The following is a 14,488-nucleotide window of genomic DNA, read 5'->3' as shown; positions in this document are numbered from 1 at the left end:
GAAATACCTGGCTAACGGGAGCAGCGGGTGACACAGGAGAAGCCTGTTGCGGCCATATGTGGGGCGGCTCCCTACCTGGGGCTGAAACCCTGGCCAGAGCAGGCAATAGCGCTGAGACTTAACCCCAAGGCCACCAGGGAGGCCCTGAAAAACCTTCATCATGAAAGGTAGGTAAAGAAAGCTGCAGACCTCAACCTATAGCCGATAGCACACAGTTCAACTTTTCCATCTACAGGAGGACATTTTGGAGGTGAGCAATTCCAGCATCAGGGGGCACCACAGAGGCTTAGAGTACTGGACAGAACGTGACAACTAAGTTAGAAAACCCAGAGAGATTACTTACCCACAAAACATGCAGTGTGCCATGTAGATAGACAGCTGCTGTGGACAGGCATAGCATCGCCCAGGAACTTAAGAGGATACTAGAAGCAACAGGAACAGCGACATCGTCACTGCATGAACTTGGGAGAGCAGAGTGAACCAGGTAACTCCACGCAATTAGGATTGAAACTGTATGTGAGTTCCCATTGCTCTCAGCTGCATGATGTGGTTTGAGCTCCTAAGTATGAATATTTTTTAAAAGATTTTTTTATTTATTCAAGCATACCAGAACCAGGGTACAGGCCAGATGTGTGGGAGGGTGAGAGGATGCACCAGAGACAGAGAGGGGAAGAGAACAGGCAGACTGACCGAAATACACTGCTGAAATACACGCAGCGGGCCAGACAGGAGAGGTCAGCCACAGGGAATCAAACTCCCACCGCAAAGGCCACGGACAGTTTCACAGCACTGTGCTCAACCACCTGCACCACCAGGGGAGGCCTGCCTGCTCACTTTTGACATTCATAGCATTTCCCTCCAGTGTGGAGTTTGTCAGGGCTAGTGAGGGCTGACTTCCTGAAAAGTTTTCCCACTCTTCATAATCATAGGGATTTTGTCCAGTGACATCTCTGATGTCCAGTGAGAGCGTGCTTACTGGAAAAAGTTTTCCCACACTCTTGACACTCATAAGGCTTCTCTCCACTGTGACTTCTCTGATGTTTACTGAGGGATGATTTCTGGCGGAAAGCCTTCCCACACTCTTGACACTCATAAGATTTCTCTCCACCATGAATTCTTTGATGTGCAATGAGGTGTGGCTTACTAAAAAAAAAAAAAAAAAAGCTTTCCCACACCCTTCACTATCAAAGGGTTTCTCTCCAGTGTGACTTCTCTGATGTCTAATGAGGTGTGACTTACGGGAAAAAGCTTTCCCACACCCTTCACAATCATAGGGTTTCTCTCCAGTGTGAATTCTCTGATGGTGACTGAGGGATGATTTCCACTTGAAAGTCTTCCTACACTCTTGACATTCATAAGGCTTCTCTCCAGTGTGAATTCTCTGATGCTCACTGAGGTAAGACTTACTGGAAAAAGCTTTCCCACACCCTTCACATTCATAGCGTTTCTCTCCAGTGTGACTTCTCTGATGGAGACTGAGGGATGACTTACTAGAGAAAGCTTTCCCACACTCTTCACAATAATAGGGTTTCTCTCCAGTGTGACTTCTCTGATGGTGACTGAGAGATGATTTCCAGAGGAAAGTCTTCTTACACTCTTGACATTCATAAGACTTCTCTCCAGTGTGACTTCTCTCATGTTGACTGAGGGATGACTTCCATTGGAAAGTCTTACTACACTTGTGACATTCATAAGGCTTCTCTCCACTGTGAATTCTCTGATGGTGACTGAGGGATGACTTACTGGAAAAAGCTTTCCCACACCCTTCACATTCATAGGGTTTCTCTCCAGTGTGAATTCTCTGATGGAGACTGAGGGATGATTTCCAGAGGAAAGTCTTCCTACACTCTTGACATTCGTAAGGCTTCTCTCCAGTGTGAATTCTCTGATGCTCAGTAAGGTCAGACTTCCTGGAAAAAGCTTTCCCACACCCTTCACATTCATAGCATTTCTCTCCAGTGTGAGTCCTCTCATGTAGAACAAGAACTGACTTACCGGAGAACACTTTCCTGCACTCCTGACATTCATAGGATTTCTCCCTTGTATGAATTCTCTGATGGACAGTAAAAGCAGGTTTCCGCCTGAAAGTTTTCTTGCACACCTGACACGGGTAGCGCTTCACTCCCGTTTGAGACTGTGGATGTAAAGTGAGGGCAGTCTTCCATGAGTAAGTTTTCACATAATCGTTAGAGCCAAACAGCTTCACTGCAGTGAGATTTCTCTGGTATCCCCTCTGTAAGGAAATCTCAGAGGTGCCCCTACACTCATCAGGTTGATCGTCTGCTTGTGTTTTCTGATGTTCAGTCAGAACAGAGGTTTTAGAGGCCGCTTCACCATATCTCTTATATCCCAAATTATTCTTTCCTAACTGGGTACTCTCACGTGGATAGGTGTGAAATGTGTTTCTGAGACTGGCCCCACTTTCATAACATTTCTGCTGCTCATGTTCAACATACCAACGAGGATTCAAATGCACTGGAGTCATCTCCGCAGCTCTCCCCTTTTCATTACAACTGCAGCGAGTCTGTTCTCCTTGGGTTCTGTCTCGGACAACGAAAGGTGCCTCATCACGGGTGTCCCTGCACTCATTGCATTTACGGACAATCCCTTCCAGAAGGGCTCCTCTAGGTGTAAATACTGTTTCTTCACTCACGACTTTTCCTTGTTCACGAAATTCAAAAGGCTGTTGAAAGTTCTGAATCACCTGGTGACTAAGGTGCTCAGGATACTTGATGGGTTCCCTCATTCTAATAAAGACCTCCTCGTTCTCTCCAGCATGCCCTTCATGAGTTTCACCAGGGATCATCATGGTCCTATGTATAGTAAAGTTCTCAGGCATCATCGCTGAATTGTTTTCATTTTTGATACTATGGTTCAAACAATGAGTTGAGTGCAAATTGTTTTTTTCCATTAAGTCAGTTCTCTCGTTGGATGGTATTTTGCTGCTGGTGGTTAAACTTGCCACACATGTCTGCCCTGATTTGCAGGGCTGTCCTGAGTCAGGTGATCCACAGTATGGACATCTAAAGTGAGATAAAAATGACCATGTCTCTAAAAAGGAAGCATTCTGAGTGAATACTACTCTGCGGCACAAAAGTTCCTATATTACAACATAATTTGCAGGTATTGATTTTCTGATTCATGCTTTTTGCCCGTAGTAAATTATGGGGAGAATAGATTTTTTGGTATTTTTTACTTTAGCATAGGAGATCTGGGGTGTAGGCCAGAGGTGCAGGAGTGGGGGTGCTGTAGGGGAGTGTGGAGACAGTGTGTTGACCAGAACAGGAGGACTGACTGAAATACACTGTTGAGGGGAGCAGCGGGTGAGACAGGAGAGATTTGCTGTGCCAAAGTCGGTAAACTTCACTGTGGATCAAACTCAGGCCATCATAGTGAGAGCTAAGAGACTTACTCCCTAGGCCTCCAGGGAGGCCGCAATTAACAGATTTTCTAATGCCAAACCAGGATAACAAAGTGGTAAAACTAATTTCACAATGGTTTTATAAAATCATAAATATTTGGTATATATAGTCTTTTAACTAGAGTTGTCGATTTCAACCAGAAGCATTTCACCCAACATAGATCCTACACACTTTCTTTCTTAGACTGACCCTGTGCAGCTCGTGCGGGTACTTTCTGAATAACCAAGCCCTACAGAGGCCATGGATTTCCCAGAAACCTGTGGACTGAGAGACCCAGTCATTGCCCAGGCACTTTAAGCAAGAAGCCTGCTGAGACAGAAGGACTCTGCTTCTCCATTTCCTTAGTTCTTCTTTTGACCCCGGCCCGGGCCACGGTCACCTGCAGAGGTTCTCAGAGGCATGTGCTTCCCACCACGGCAGAGACCAGTCAGTTCATATTTAAATATCATATCACATAAGGCTCAGAATCCTAATACATGCAGCAAACTCCGCCTCATCAGTGTGTCCCACGTTCCCTGCTAAGCGATAGGAAAAAAGTTCTGCATCCATCCTGTGCTATCAGTGTTAACGTCTTTTCCCACATCCTTCTGAGAGCAACATCCTGGTGTTCTCACCGCACTCCCTGGAACCTGTGTTTCTGCTTTGTTCATAGCAGCTCCAGTTTCTATGCCATGTGTGACTCTCAGCTACATCACACTGTCGTCAATTCCTTTACTTTCCTCCCAATGATTCCCACGAGAAGGTGGAATTGCACAGGTCACACTGCTCCCCAAGGTATGAGCCCCCAACCTAAAACTCTTGGTTCCATGGCTTTAGAAACCACCACCTCAGGTTCACCCTCCCATGTCACAGAACATTCCTTCCAACACTGAACAATTCTGGGTCCTCCTCAGCCTCACAATTACTATGAGGGCGGTCACAAGGCTTGCCCCTGGAACACTAATCATGTTCTAAATAACTCTCCAGTCAACGCCCCTCTATCCCTTTTGAGTTAGTCACCTGCTCAGTGACATCTCCAATAGCAATACATAGCCTCTATCCCAGACTGCAGGGGAACTGTAGATATGACATGTCAGTGCAAGCCATTCACCTCACATGAGCTCTGAAAGAAAAGAATTAATCTCTATAATGATGCATATGGAGCACACACACAAAAACAACATCCTCCACTTTGTTTCATGCTGGTCAAACATCCTCTGTGGCTTTACCTCTCTATTAATAAATGTATTTATTATATATTCTTTCCTCACAGAGTGTATAGCTTCGGAATGTAAAGATCATTTCTGTGAGTACTGTTGTTCTCCCCTGTCATAGAAAATTTATCTCTGGCTAAAAATTCCCATAAACATACGGAAAGAATAAAAAAATTCCTCAACAGGTACCTAAAGAAAACAGTCTATGAGAATACACTGAGAGAGAGAATAGAGATACGTGATTACTGCAGAATAATCCCCATGTATCAGGGACTGCATACTGGCTTAAGAACATAGACAACTATCATTAAAAGAGCAGGACGAAATTCACAAGAGAGTAATATTTGGGAACTGAATAAAGAGTCAGTTTGATATATGCAGACACACTCTCCAAGGTTGGACACTGGAAAAGCACCTCCCAGCCTCCTCCCAGCCTCTCCTCTCCTCCCGGCCTGGCAAGCACTGACCGACCTGAGTGGTCCTGGTTTGGGGGATCATCCACAGTCCACAACTGTAATCCCTGCTCCGACCTGATGCTCTCCTTAGGATCGGTAACACAGTGCCCTGTGATGAGAAACAGTGTTGGTCTTCATTCAAGTTCAACTTCAGTCTTTGAAAAGTAATAAATGCAGTGTGACGAGCTGTGCAAAAGAGGCCAATCTGAATCTTTCCAAATGAAAACCGAAACACCCACAATGCATACTGCCTGCCATGTTCAACCTCACCAACACTCAGTTTCATAAGCAAGTGCACACTTATCGGTGCAGAAGACAGCATTGCACTAGAGTGTTACACTGGAGCTTCCTCACCTAGGGACACCAGGTGATTGCAGGTATCCAGCATCACATCCCAGTACAGGGTCCTCTGATCTTCACTCAGGTACCGCCACTCCTGCCACGTGAAGTTCACAGCCACATCTTCAAATGACACCGTCCCTTCTGAGGGAACATTTCTCATCTCAGGGCCGGCAGCCTGGGTCAGACAGAGCAAGTTCAAACACATCTTATTTTGTGGGTCTTCGGTCTTGTATAGAATTCGTAGTTGAAAGAGCCTCACCTCTACATTCACCCCTTTGGTCCTACAAGTAGAACTATAGCTTACCTTATATATTTGGAAGTGTCTATGATTCTAAGAATAAAAAGATGAAAAAAATTTGCTCCTTGAGGAGCCGATAGCCTGGCTGGCAGGTGTAACAGACACACACCCGGAATCATGTGCTAAATGAGCTTCATAACAAATAAAAGCATGTGCAACTTTGTGTCAATATTTTACTCCTGTGACCTCAAAGCCTGGTATCTCCAACTCACAGTAAACAAAAAGTGAACCCGAAACCAGAATGTTCAAGCAATGAGGTGGCAAAAAGCACAGGTAAGAGATGTTCAACTACAAGCAAGTATAAACCAGAGATGCACTATGGGGGGGTGGAGGGATTAGGGTCAAAATAAGGGGGGTGGGATGTATGGGGACTATAACCAAGATGAAAATGCATACCTTGTGCAGAAATAAAAAATGATGTAAAATATATATAAAATAAAATTTTAAGAAAAGATGTTCAGCTGACAGAGTCAGAAGACAACAGAACAGGTCATCTCTTCTAAAATGGAAGGACAAAGGGGAGCAGAACTCGGTAATAACTTGGTGGCTGAGGTACGAGGAATGTTTTCCTAATATACTGTCCGCATAATGGGCTGGTAGACACTGGAATTCCACACGCAACTGGACATGTGTCTGATAGATCAGGAAGTCTATGAAAACAGAAATTTGGGAATCAGGGCCTCCCTGGTGACACAAGGGTTTAAGTCTCAGCACTATGAAGCTATCGGCAGCTGCTGCAGCACAAATTTGATCCCCAACCAGGGAGCTATCCACAAGGCACAGCAGATAACTCCTGTCTCCCCACTGCTCCCCTCAGCAGAGTATTTCAGTCAGTCTGCCTGTTCTGTTCCCCACTCTGTCTCTGGTGAATCCTCTCACCCCCTGCACCTGTGGCCTACACCCGAACATTTATATGCATACATAAAATAAATATTAAAAGAATTTGGGAATCTTCAGGATATTATTGATAGTTTTCATCACCGTAGGGGAGAACATGGTGACCAGAACAAAAGGTATCAAAAGAAGAGGAAAAACAACCAGAAGAGACAAATATTTCTTTTGGAGAAAGAAAAAAATAGATCATAGCAATGAAAGAGTTTTGAAAAATAAGATATGCGGTATAAGAAAACAAACATCTTAAGAAATCCGTAAATTTATTCCATCATGTCCTTTCCTGTGTAGTAAATCCTGTGCACCTCCACATACATATAGAACAGGAACCCTTTAAAAAAAATTTTCCATTTGTATTAGCTAAAAAAGGATTCAGAGGATTTTTCCTCAACACAAAACAAGTCCTTGACACAGCCACAGGCGACATCAACATTCCCAGTGAGAGAAAGACTAACAAAGATGCTCAGTGTCCCCTATTCACAATGGGTTCTGGTGACGCTACGTAACAACAAAAAGACAACATACATAGAAATGGTCATAACTAGTTATAATTCATTCTTGGAAAACTAATGAAAGCCAAAGTAAAGCGACTCTGGAAAGGAAAACCCAGTGAGCAGACTATAACACACACCCGTGTTCACACACACAGGAGCTCCTGTATGCTGCCAGTGAAATGACGAAACAGTAAGCAATGCATGTAGCGGAACCAAGGGTAGAGACTCGCTGGAATAAAGAAACCCGGAGGGTTAAACAATGAATTAAACAAATGCAAAGACACAACAGCATCCAGGACACGATGAGCCTGCTGCACTGACAGCAACTCTCGCAAGGTAACCCGGAACATCCCAGTTCTAGGAAAACAAAAATGCATTTATTTACAGGTTCATTGATTAAAACACTAATACGAGAAATAAAACAACAGCAGAGAGAAGGTGGATGGCTCATTTCTGTGCACAGAAACTCACGGGGACCTCCCATCAAGAGTAGGCTCAGGATGCCATAAAAGGACCGTATGACGAAATGGGACAATACAATCTCCTTGCGTTTTCGACCCTGTTTAAAATGGAAATGTGCAGCGATGAGTAAAGGACTGGAATACACAGCTCTGCAAATCACATACCCAAGCGGGTCCTAACACATGAACGTGCTCAATACGACCAGTCACGAAGGAAAAATGAATGATAAGTACAAGAGATGAGATTTTACGTCTGCTGGGATTGCAATGATTTAAAAAGAAAGAAAAGAACAAGTACTGGCAAAATCGGGACCTGGCTCCCTTGTGCACTGTTGGGGCAAACATAAACGATGCAGCCAGGAGGGAAGACAGGAAGGTGATTCTTGGGAAAAGGGAACTCAGAATGACAGGAGGACCCACCCCCACCCCGGGGTGTTCACCAATAGCAGGGACAGCAGGGACGGGCAGAGACGTTTGCTCACCTACGGTCACTGCACCACCAGTCATTACAGCCCAAAGCAAAATCAACCCAAGCCCCAGGTGATGGATTAATGGATAAATAAGACTGGAAAATACACATAAGAGATTATTAATGAGCCTCACAATGGAACTAAACAATGACACACACTACAATATGAATGCACTCCTGCACGATACCTATGAAATGACAAAACAGTTATCAATGCAATAAAATAATAGATTCGCCAAGAAAACAAGGTGTAATAAGACTCCATTCATACAGGTCTGAGTTGTCAAACTCTTGAAAACAGTAAATGATGGACACATGGGCTGAGGGACAGAGCAGTTGGGAGCGAGTGTTTAATGAGTACAGTATTTTATTACTGGGAAATGAAAAAATCTGGAAGGTGGTGATGGCTGTATAACACTGGCAGATACTAAAAGCCAAAGAACACCACATGCAATTAACAGCGAAAGGAGACTTTTTATTTTACATTTAAATAAAGGGTCAGGGGCTTTCCTGGTGGCTCAAAGGTAAAGACACTGCCTATGGAGCTGTCCCGCAGCATGAGTTCAATCCCCAGCCAGAGAGCTACCCACATGGCATGGCAGACCTCTCCTGATTTGCCCACTGCTCACCTCAGCAGTGTATATCAATAGATTCGCCTGTTCTGCTCCCCAATCTGTTTCTGGTGAATCCTCCCCCCTCTCACACCTCTGGCCCATACCCCAGTTTTTGTATGCATAAATAAGTTCATCTTTTAAAAAATGAATGAATGAATGAATGAATGAATGAATGGAGGGCCACATTTACTAGGAAAGGGAGAAAAAGAAGCAAGTCACGCTGGACAGAAGAGCAGCCACTGCTGCTCCCCACAGTGCAAAGGTTTATAAAATGAAACACTTGCATGGTCACAGGTGACAGAAGAGCTGGTAAAATTAGGTTGCAAAATATATTCATTCTATCAATATTCTATTAACATCTATCAAAATTAAAAAAAATTACCATTAACCGTAACTTCACCAAGAATCATACGTATGACAAATGCAAGCACACCTACTATACTCCAGACTCGACAGAAACCTGAAGCTCTTTATTAAAAACTACATTGAGCATCATTGACATAAACTCCCAACAACCAAAGGTCAAATGATGAACATCTGGGCTACCTGGTTTTACTCAGCAAGTGTCTGTGTCATGACCCTTGTTCAAACATGTGCCACTGACCCCTGAGTACTTTCTCCCCCCTGAACTCTGAGGTGTCACCACACCCTGGCCAGTTGGAGGCAGAAAAGGGAGCAGCCTCATCACTGAGAAAATGCACCCATCAGGTTTGGCCAAGAATGAAAACTGTAATGTAAAAGAAAGTGAACACACACACACACACACACACACATGCACGCACGCACGGCGGTGCTGTTGTTAGTAACCATTAAGATATCAGGTAATATTGAAGAGTAACTTGCATTGGGTGAGACTAAACTCTGGAACAGAGAAATCCCTTTCTGGTGGCGGGAGACCTGGGCTGAGAAGGATCTAATCCCACACAGGAGGGCACAACACAGAACGAGGTTTGCATGTTGCATGAGCGGCAGTTGCTATCGGGACGGCTACAAGCACAGTCAGGTGGGAGCCGAGCCTGTGGTACTAGGCCTGGGCAGGAGGCCCACGCTCAAGTGTAACTGGCAGAAATGGCAAAACACAGTTGACTGACTCACTCAGGAGAAGTGCAGACTGAAGACGGGAGACCAGATCGGAACACAGGGACTAGCTACATTCAGGAGCACAAGATACTCAAGCATTCAGGGACACAGAAAAGAAATCATCAGAGAGACCATGACAGAAGCAAACACAAAGAAATTTGCATCTTCCAAAACACTGAAGACGGAGGAAAACTCACCAACACATACGATGAGGTCAACGCTTCCCTGATACTCACCCCAAAAAAGACAGCATAAAAGGGAAAAATAGACCAACACCACCAAAGAACAGAGAAGCGAAAATCCTCAACAAATTCCAACTGACTTAATACAGCAACATGGAGTCTCCCTGGTGAAGCAAGGAGTTAAGTCAAAGCACTATGAAGCTATCCACAGCCCCTGCAGCATGAGTTCGATCCCCAGCCAGGGAACTCACCCACACAGCACACCTGACCTCTCCTGTCTCCTTGCTGTTCCCCTTAGTTGTGTAATTCACCAGATCTGCCTGTTTTGTTCCCCGCTCTGGCTCCAGTTACTCCTCTCACCCGCCACATGTCTGGCCTGTACCCCAGCTCTTATATGGATAAATAAATCAATCTATAAAATCCCAAATGGATTAAATATTTGGTGATGTACTTGACAGAAAATATAGGGACACACTAAGGACAGTTGCCCCAAAGTGCACTAGGGAACACAACCCCAACACCCAGGGAAACAAAAGCAAATATCAACAAGTGGGACACCACTAAACCTAAAAGCTTTCACACCTTAAAAGAAACCAGCCCCAAAACTGAAAGGCAGTCTACAGAACAGAAAAAGAATCTGCATGCCACACGTGACAAGGGGTTCATTCCAAAATTTATAACATCCCCAAACAATGCGAGATATCAACTGATGACTCAATTAAAAATGGACAAAGGGGAGCCTCCCTGGTGACACAAGGGGTTGGGACGCAGCCTATGAAGCTCTCCACACCCTCTGCAGGGCGAGTTCGATCCCTGGCCGGCAGGGAGCAACCTGCATGGCGCAGCAGGCCTCTCCTGACTCCCCACTGCTCCCCTGAGCAGTGTGATTCAGTAAGTCTGCCGTTCTGCTCCCCACTCTGTCTCTGGCGAATCCTCTCACCCTCTGCACCTCTTACCTGTACCCCAGTTCTTGTATGCATAAATGAATAAATCTTAATTAGAAAATGGACAAAGGAACTATATACACTCTTCTCTAGAGAGGGAGTTCTGACATCCTACAGACAATAGGAATGTTCACCTTAACTTATTTTAAGAGAAATGTAAATTAAAAGCACACTTAGATGCCACCTCACCCCTTGAGAAGGCCCAAATGAAAACGAATGGATTTATACAAAACGGGGGGTGAGGGGTGAGAATTTTATGGGGACTATAACGAAGATGTAAATAATTACACTGTGCAAAAATGAAAATGATGTAAAAATATGTAAAATAGTATTTAAAAAAGTGAAACACTAAAAAAAAAAAAAAACAAATATGGAATGAACAACGCTGGAGAGGGCACAGAGAATAGGGAGCTCTCACCCACGGCTGGTGGCCATGACAGTCGCAACAGACCCTGTGGATGAGGGTGCAGAGGTTTCTTAAGGAAATAAAAACGGAAATTCCATGTAATCTGGATACTTCTACACATTATCCTCATGGGAAAACTCAAATACAAAAAGATTTATCCCATCCATGAGCAGAGCAGCTGTGTTTCCAACTGCCCAGTCATGGCCCAATCTACATCCCTTCGGCAGAGGCAGGGCAGGAAGGGTGGAGCACACGCAGGGGAGCACTGCAGGTCTGTGAGGAAGGAGCAAAGGGTCACACTGAGGATAAAATGGGTGGGCAAGGAGGTGATATTTTGTTTTTTTTTTTTTAAAGATTTATATATTTATGCATAGAGGAGCTGGGGTACAGGCCGGAGGTGTGGGGGAAGAAGGTGAGAGGATTCACCAGAGACAGAGCAGGGAACAGAACAGGAAGACAGACTGAAATACACTGCCGAGGGATGCAGCAGGCCAGTCAGGTCTGCTGCGCCATGTGGGTAGCTCCCTGGCTGGCCGGGGGATGGAACTTGTGCTGAACATACTACAGACAGCCCAATCAGTTGCATCTCAACCCCTTGTGCCAACAGGGAGGCCCCGGGAGGTGCTATTCTTGAGTGAAATAAGCCAAAAAGTAAAGACACATATGAGATGGCTTCACTCATCTGTGGAAAATAAATACCCAAAAAATATTTACAGCCAAAATACATGAATAAAACTTGAACAGGGTCATTTGAAGGTAAAGATGACCACCAGAGGGAACAGGGAAATGGGTGGAGAAGTTAGGAAGGGAGGCAGACGGGGGATGGGCCAGAGTGGTTTGCTACAGGGGGAAACTAGGGGTAGGGCAAGACCCATTAGTATTGTAGGAAAAAACTGGCAACTATTTCAGCAGAAGGCTTTTAGTGCTACACATGTCAATGACAGATCGAGGAGGGAAAATAAGTAAAAGAATAAGAAAAAAAAATATAAGAAGCTTTAAAACAATTAAAAAAAATGAAATTTCCCAGAGGTCACACACGGTGTTCTCAAACATGGCAGGAACTTTTGGAGAGTGTAACTGGACTGGAGAGCAACTTAGGGTGTAGTGAGTGTCACTAGAAATGCATTCAGACCACACCAAGGAGAAATGCGCAGGAGCAGTGGAAACAACGGCCAGAAAAAAGGACTCTGAAGAGTCTACTGGGCACCTCCGGTTTGCAGGCCACCTGAGAGAAAGGCAGGGGCAGGTATGTAAGGATCCCCCATTGGACTCAACGGCACACATGCCAAGACTGATGCCTGCATGAAAGTCTCCGAGAGTTGTGTAGGACACAGTATATAATTTTAGCTACTGCACAGAAACCTTAAAAATTCAGTTGGGGCCTCCTGGGGAGCGCAAGGGGTTGAGCGTTGGGTTGTGAAGCTGCCCGCAGCATCTGCAGCGCCAGTTCGATTACCAGCGAGGGTCCCACATGGCGCGCAGACCTCTCCTGCCGCCCGCTGCTCCCCTCAGCAGTGTACTTCAGTCCTTCTGCCTGCTCTGCTCCCCGCTCTGGCTCTGGTGAATTCGCTCACCCTCCCGCGCTTCTGACTGTACCCAGTGCATGTATAAATAAATAAACCAATCTTGAAAAAAAAAATTAGTTGTCCTTTTTAAAAGACATGTGGCTCCTTCACCCCCATTCTGCACTCAGGTCCTCAGGCCCCATCCTCCCCCTCCTCCCTCACCCCGCACCTGACCAGCGCAGAGCTGGGAAGTGTTTCTGTCCAGCGGGGTGAAGAGCCACAGTCCACACCTTCAGCGTCATCAACCGTGACCCAGGTACAGACTCTGACTCTGCGCTGCGTGAGCACCAGGGCAGAGCCCCATCTTCACACATGCTGGACATGTGAAGTGCCTGGATCTACGCCACACCTTTCTCTGGTGAGGAATGTGTCCCTGGAGAAAACTATGTTTCTAATTTACGTGTCCGTTGACATACTCACATAAAGTCAATGCACCCGGAGCTGAAGCAAACACAGCACTCACCAGAGACTGGTCCATTGTCGCTGCTCTCACAGAGGCATGAGGGCTCTGGAGGCGGCGCTAGGAGGGGCGATGGGGTTCAGCACAGAGGACGGAGGCAGCTGCACGGGGTCCTGGAGTCTCCTGTCCAGAGCCCGCCACACGCTACCTGGAGACACCAGAGTCACTGCGGGTGACGGCCGTGTGACACTTCTAGCAGGGGCAGGAGAGGCCCCGCGAGTCCATGAGCGGCAGAACCTGGGTTGACGGTTCACCATAACTTAACAAAAGGTGACACTGCCCACTGCCTGCTCAACAGTGATGCCAAGAACAACCGTCTCAAAGCTGATGAGTCACTTCAGAGTGTGGCCACAGCTTCCAACGAGAGGGCGCCCCGAACGCATTATTCTGCCAGGACACCCCGGCAGTGGCTCCGCGCCCTTCCCGCCCTCCTCTCCGTGGACACCCCGACAGCGACGTGGTCCCCCGAGTGCGCACATCCAGGCAGGAGGCCGGAATGCAGCAGCCAGCAGGACGCCACCTGGGGCCGGGAACGCAAAGGGCGCCCGGAAATTCAGACAACAAGCCTCTAACGCCCCAGGAACTGCCCCCAAACTCCCCCAGCCCTGCCAACCCAATTTCCCGCCGACCTCCCCTCCCCCACAGGGGCCGCCTCCCCCTGGCAACCCGTGCGACTTCACCCTCCCACCTTGGGTCCGCGAATCCCGCCCCGGGCGCAATAACCCCCCGCCAGAAACGCCGCCTGGCTCTCCCCTCCCTCTCCGCCCGACTTCTGGGGGCCCAGAGGAGTCAGCGCGCATGCGCACAGGCGGACCCGCGCTTCCCCAGGGCCCCCGCCTTGGGGACCCCGTGCCCCGCCCCGGGAAGACCCCGGGCAGCGTCCGGGGTCAGGGCCGGGCGGCCGCGCCAGGGACACCCCGGAAAGGCCGGGAAGTTCTCCCCAACGGCCCTGCCCCGCCCCCCCACGCGCTCCGGGGGGAATCGGCTCCAAAGCGCCCGACTCCACGCGGCCGGGGCCCCCGCTCGCCCGCGCCCCCCGCTCCCCAACCCCCCGGCGTCTCCGCTTATCCGAGCCCGGCCTCCCGGGACAAACCCGCGCTCACCTCGGGGCGCCCCAGCGCTCGCGGAGGCGCCAGAACGTTCGGGCGGACGGGGCGGGGCCGCGCCTGCGCAGATCGCGGAAGTCCCGCCCAGAAACCTCCGCGGGAACCA

The 14,488-nt window shown here is 47.3% G+C and overlaps 1 protein-coding gene across 10 annotated transcripts in view; it reads right to left on the bottom strand.

The window, feature by feature from the left end:
- The window catches only part of LOC119250749 (zinc finger protein 260-like), a 39,296-nt gene extending 24,871 nt beyond the window's left edge, over positions 1 to 14,425 (bottom strand). For 2 of the 10 annotated variants that reach the window (XM_054697719.1, XM_054697720.1), the window contains exons 1-4: positions 13,280 to 13,799; positions 5,425 to 5,587; positions 5,083 to 5,179; positions 344 to 422 (exon numbers count right to left, since the gene is read on the bottom strand). In XM_054697719.1, the coding sequence (XP_054553694.1) occupies positions 344 to 422; positions 5,083 to 5,179; positions 5,425 to 5,587; positions 13,280 to 13,294 (354 nt within the window). In that variant the 5' untranslated portion in view covers positions 13,295 to 13,799. Of the gene's footprint in view, positions 1 to 343; positions 4,525 to 5,082; positions 5,180 to 5,424; positions 5,588 to 13,279; positions 13,824 to 14,379 lie in introns of those variants that run through there. The other 8 variants (XM_054697721.1, XM_054697715.1, XM_054697718.1 and 5 more) reach the window with 8 other exon arrangements.
- Positions 14,426 to 14,488: the final 63 nt, after the last annotated feature.

The sequence above is a fragment of the Talpa occidentalis genome, unplaced genomic scaffold (genome assembly GCF_014898055.3).
Source record: "Talpa occidentalis isolate TD23 unplaced genomic scaffold, MPIMG_talOcc4v2.1 talOcc4.18, whole genome shotgun sequence".
In the NCBI taxonomy this organism is placed as follows: Eukaryota; Metazoa; Chordata; class Mammalia; order Eulipotyphla; family Talpidae; genus Talpa; species Talpa occidentalis.
This window is presented reverse-complemented; position numbering and strand designations above follow the sequence as displayed.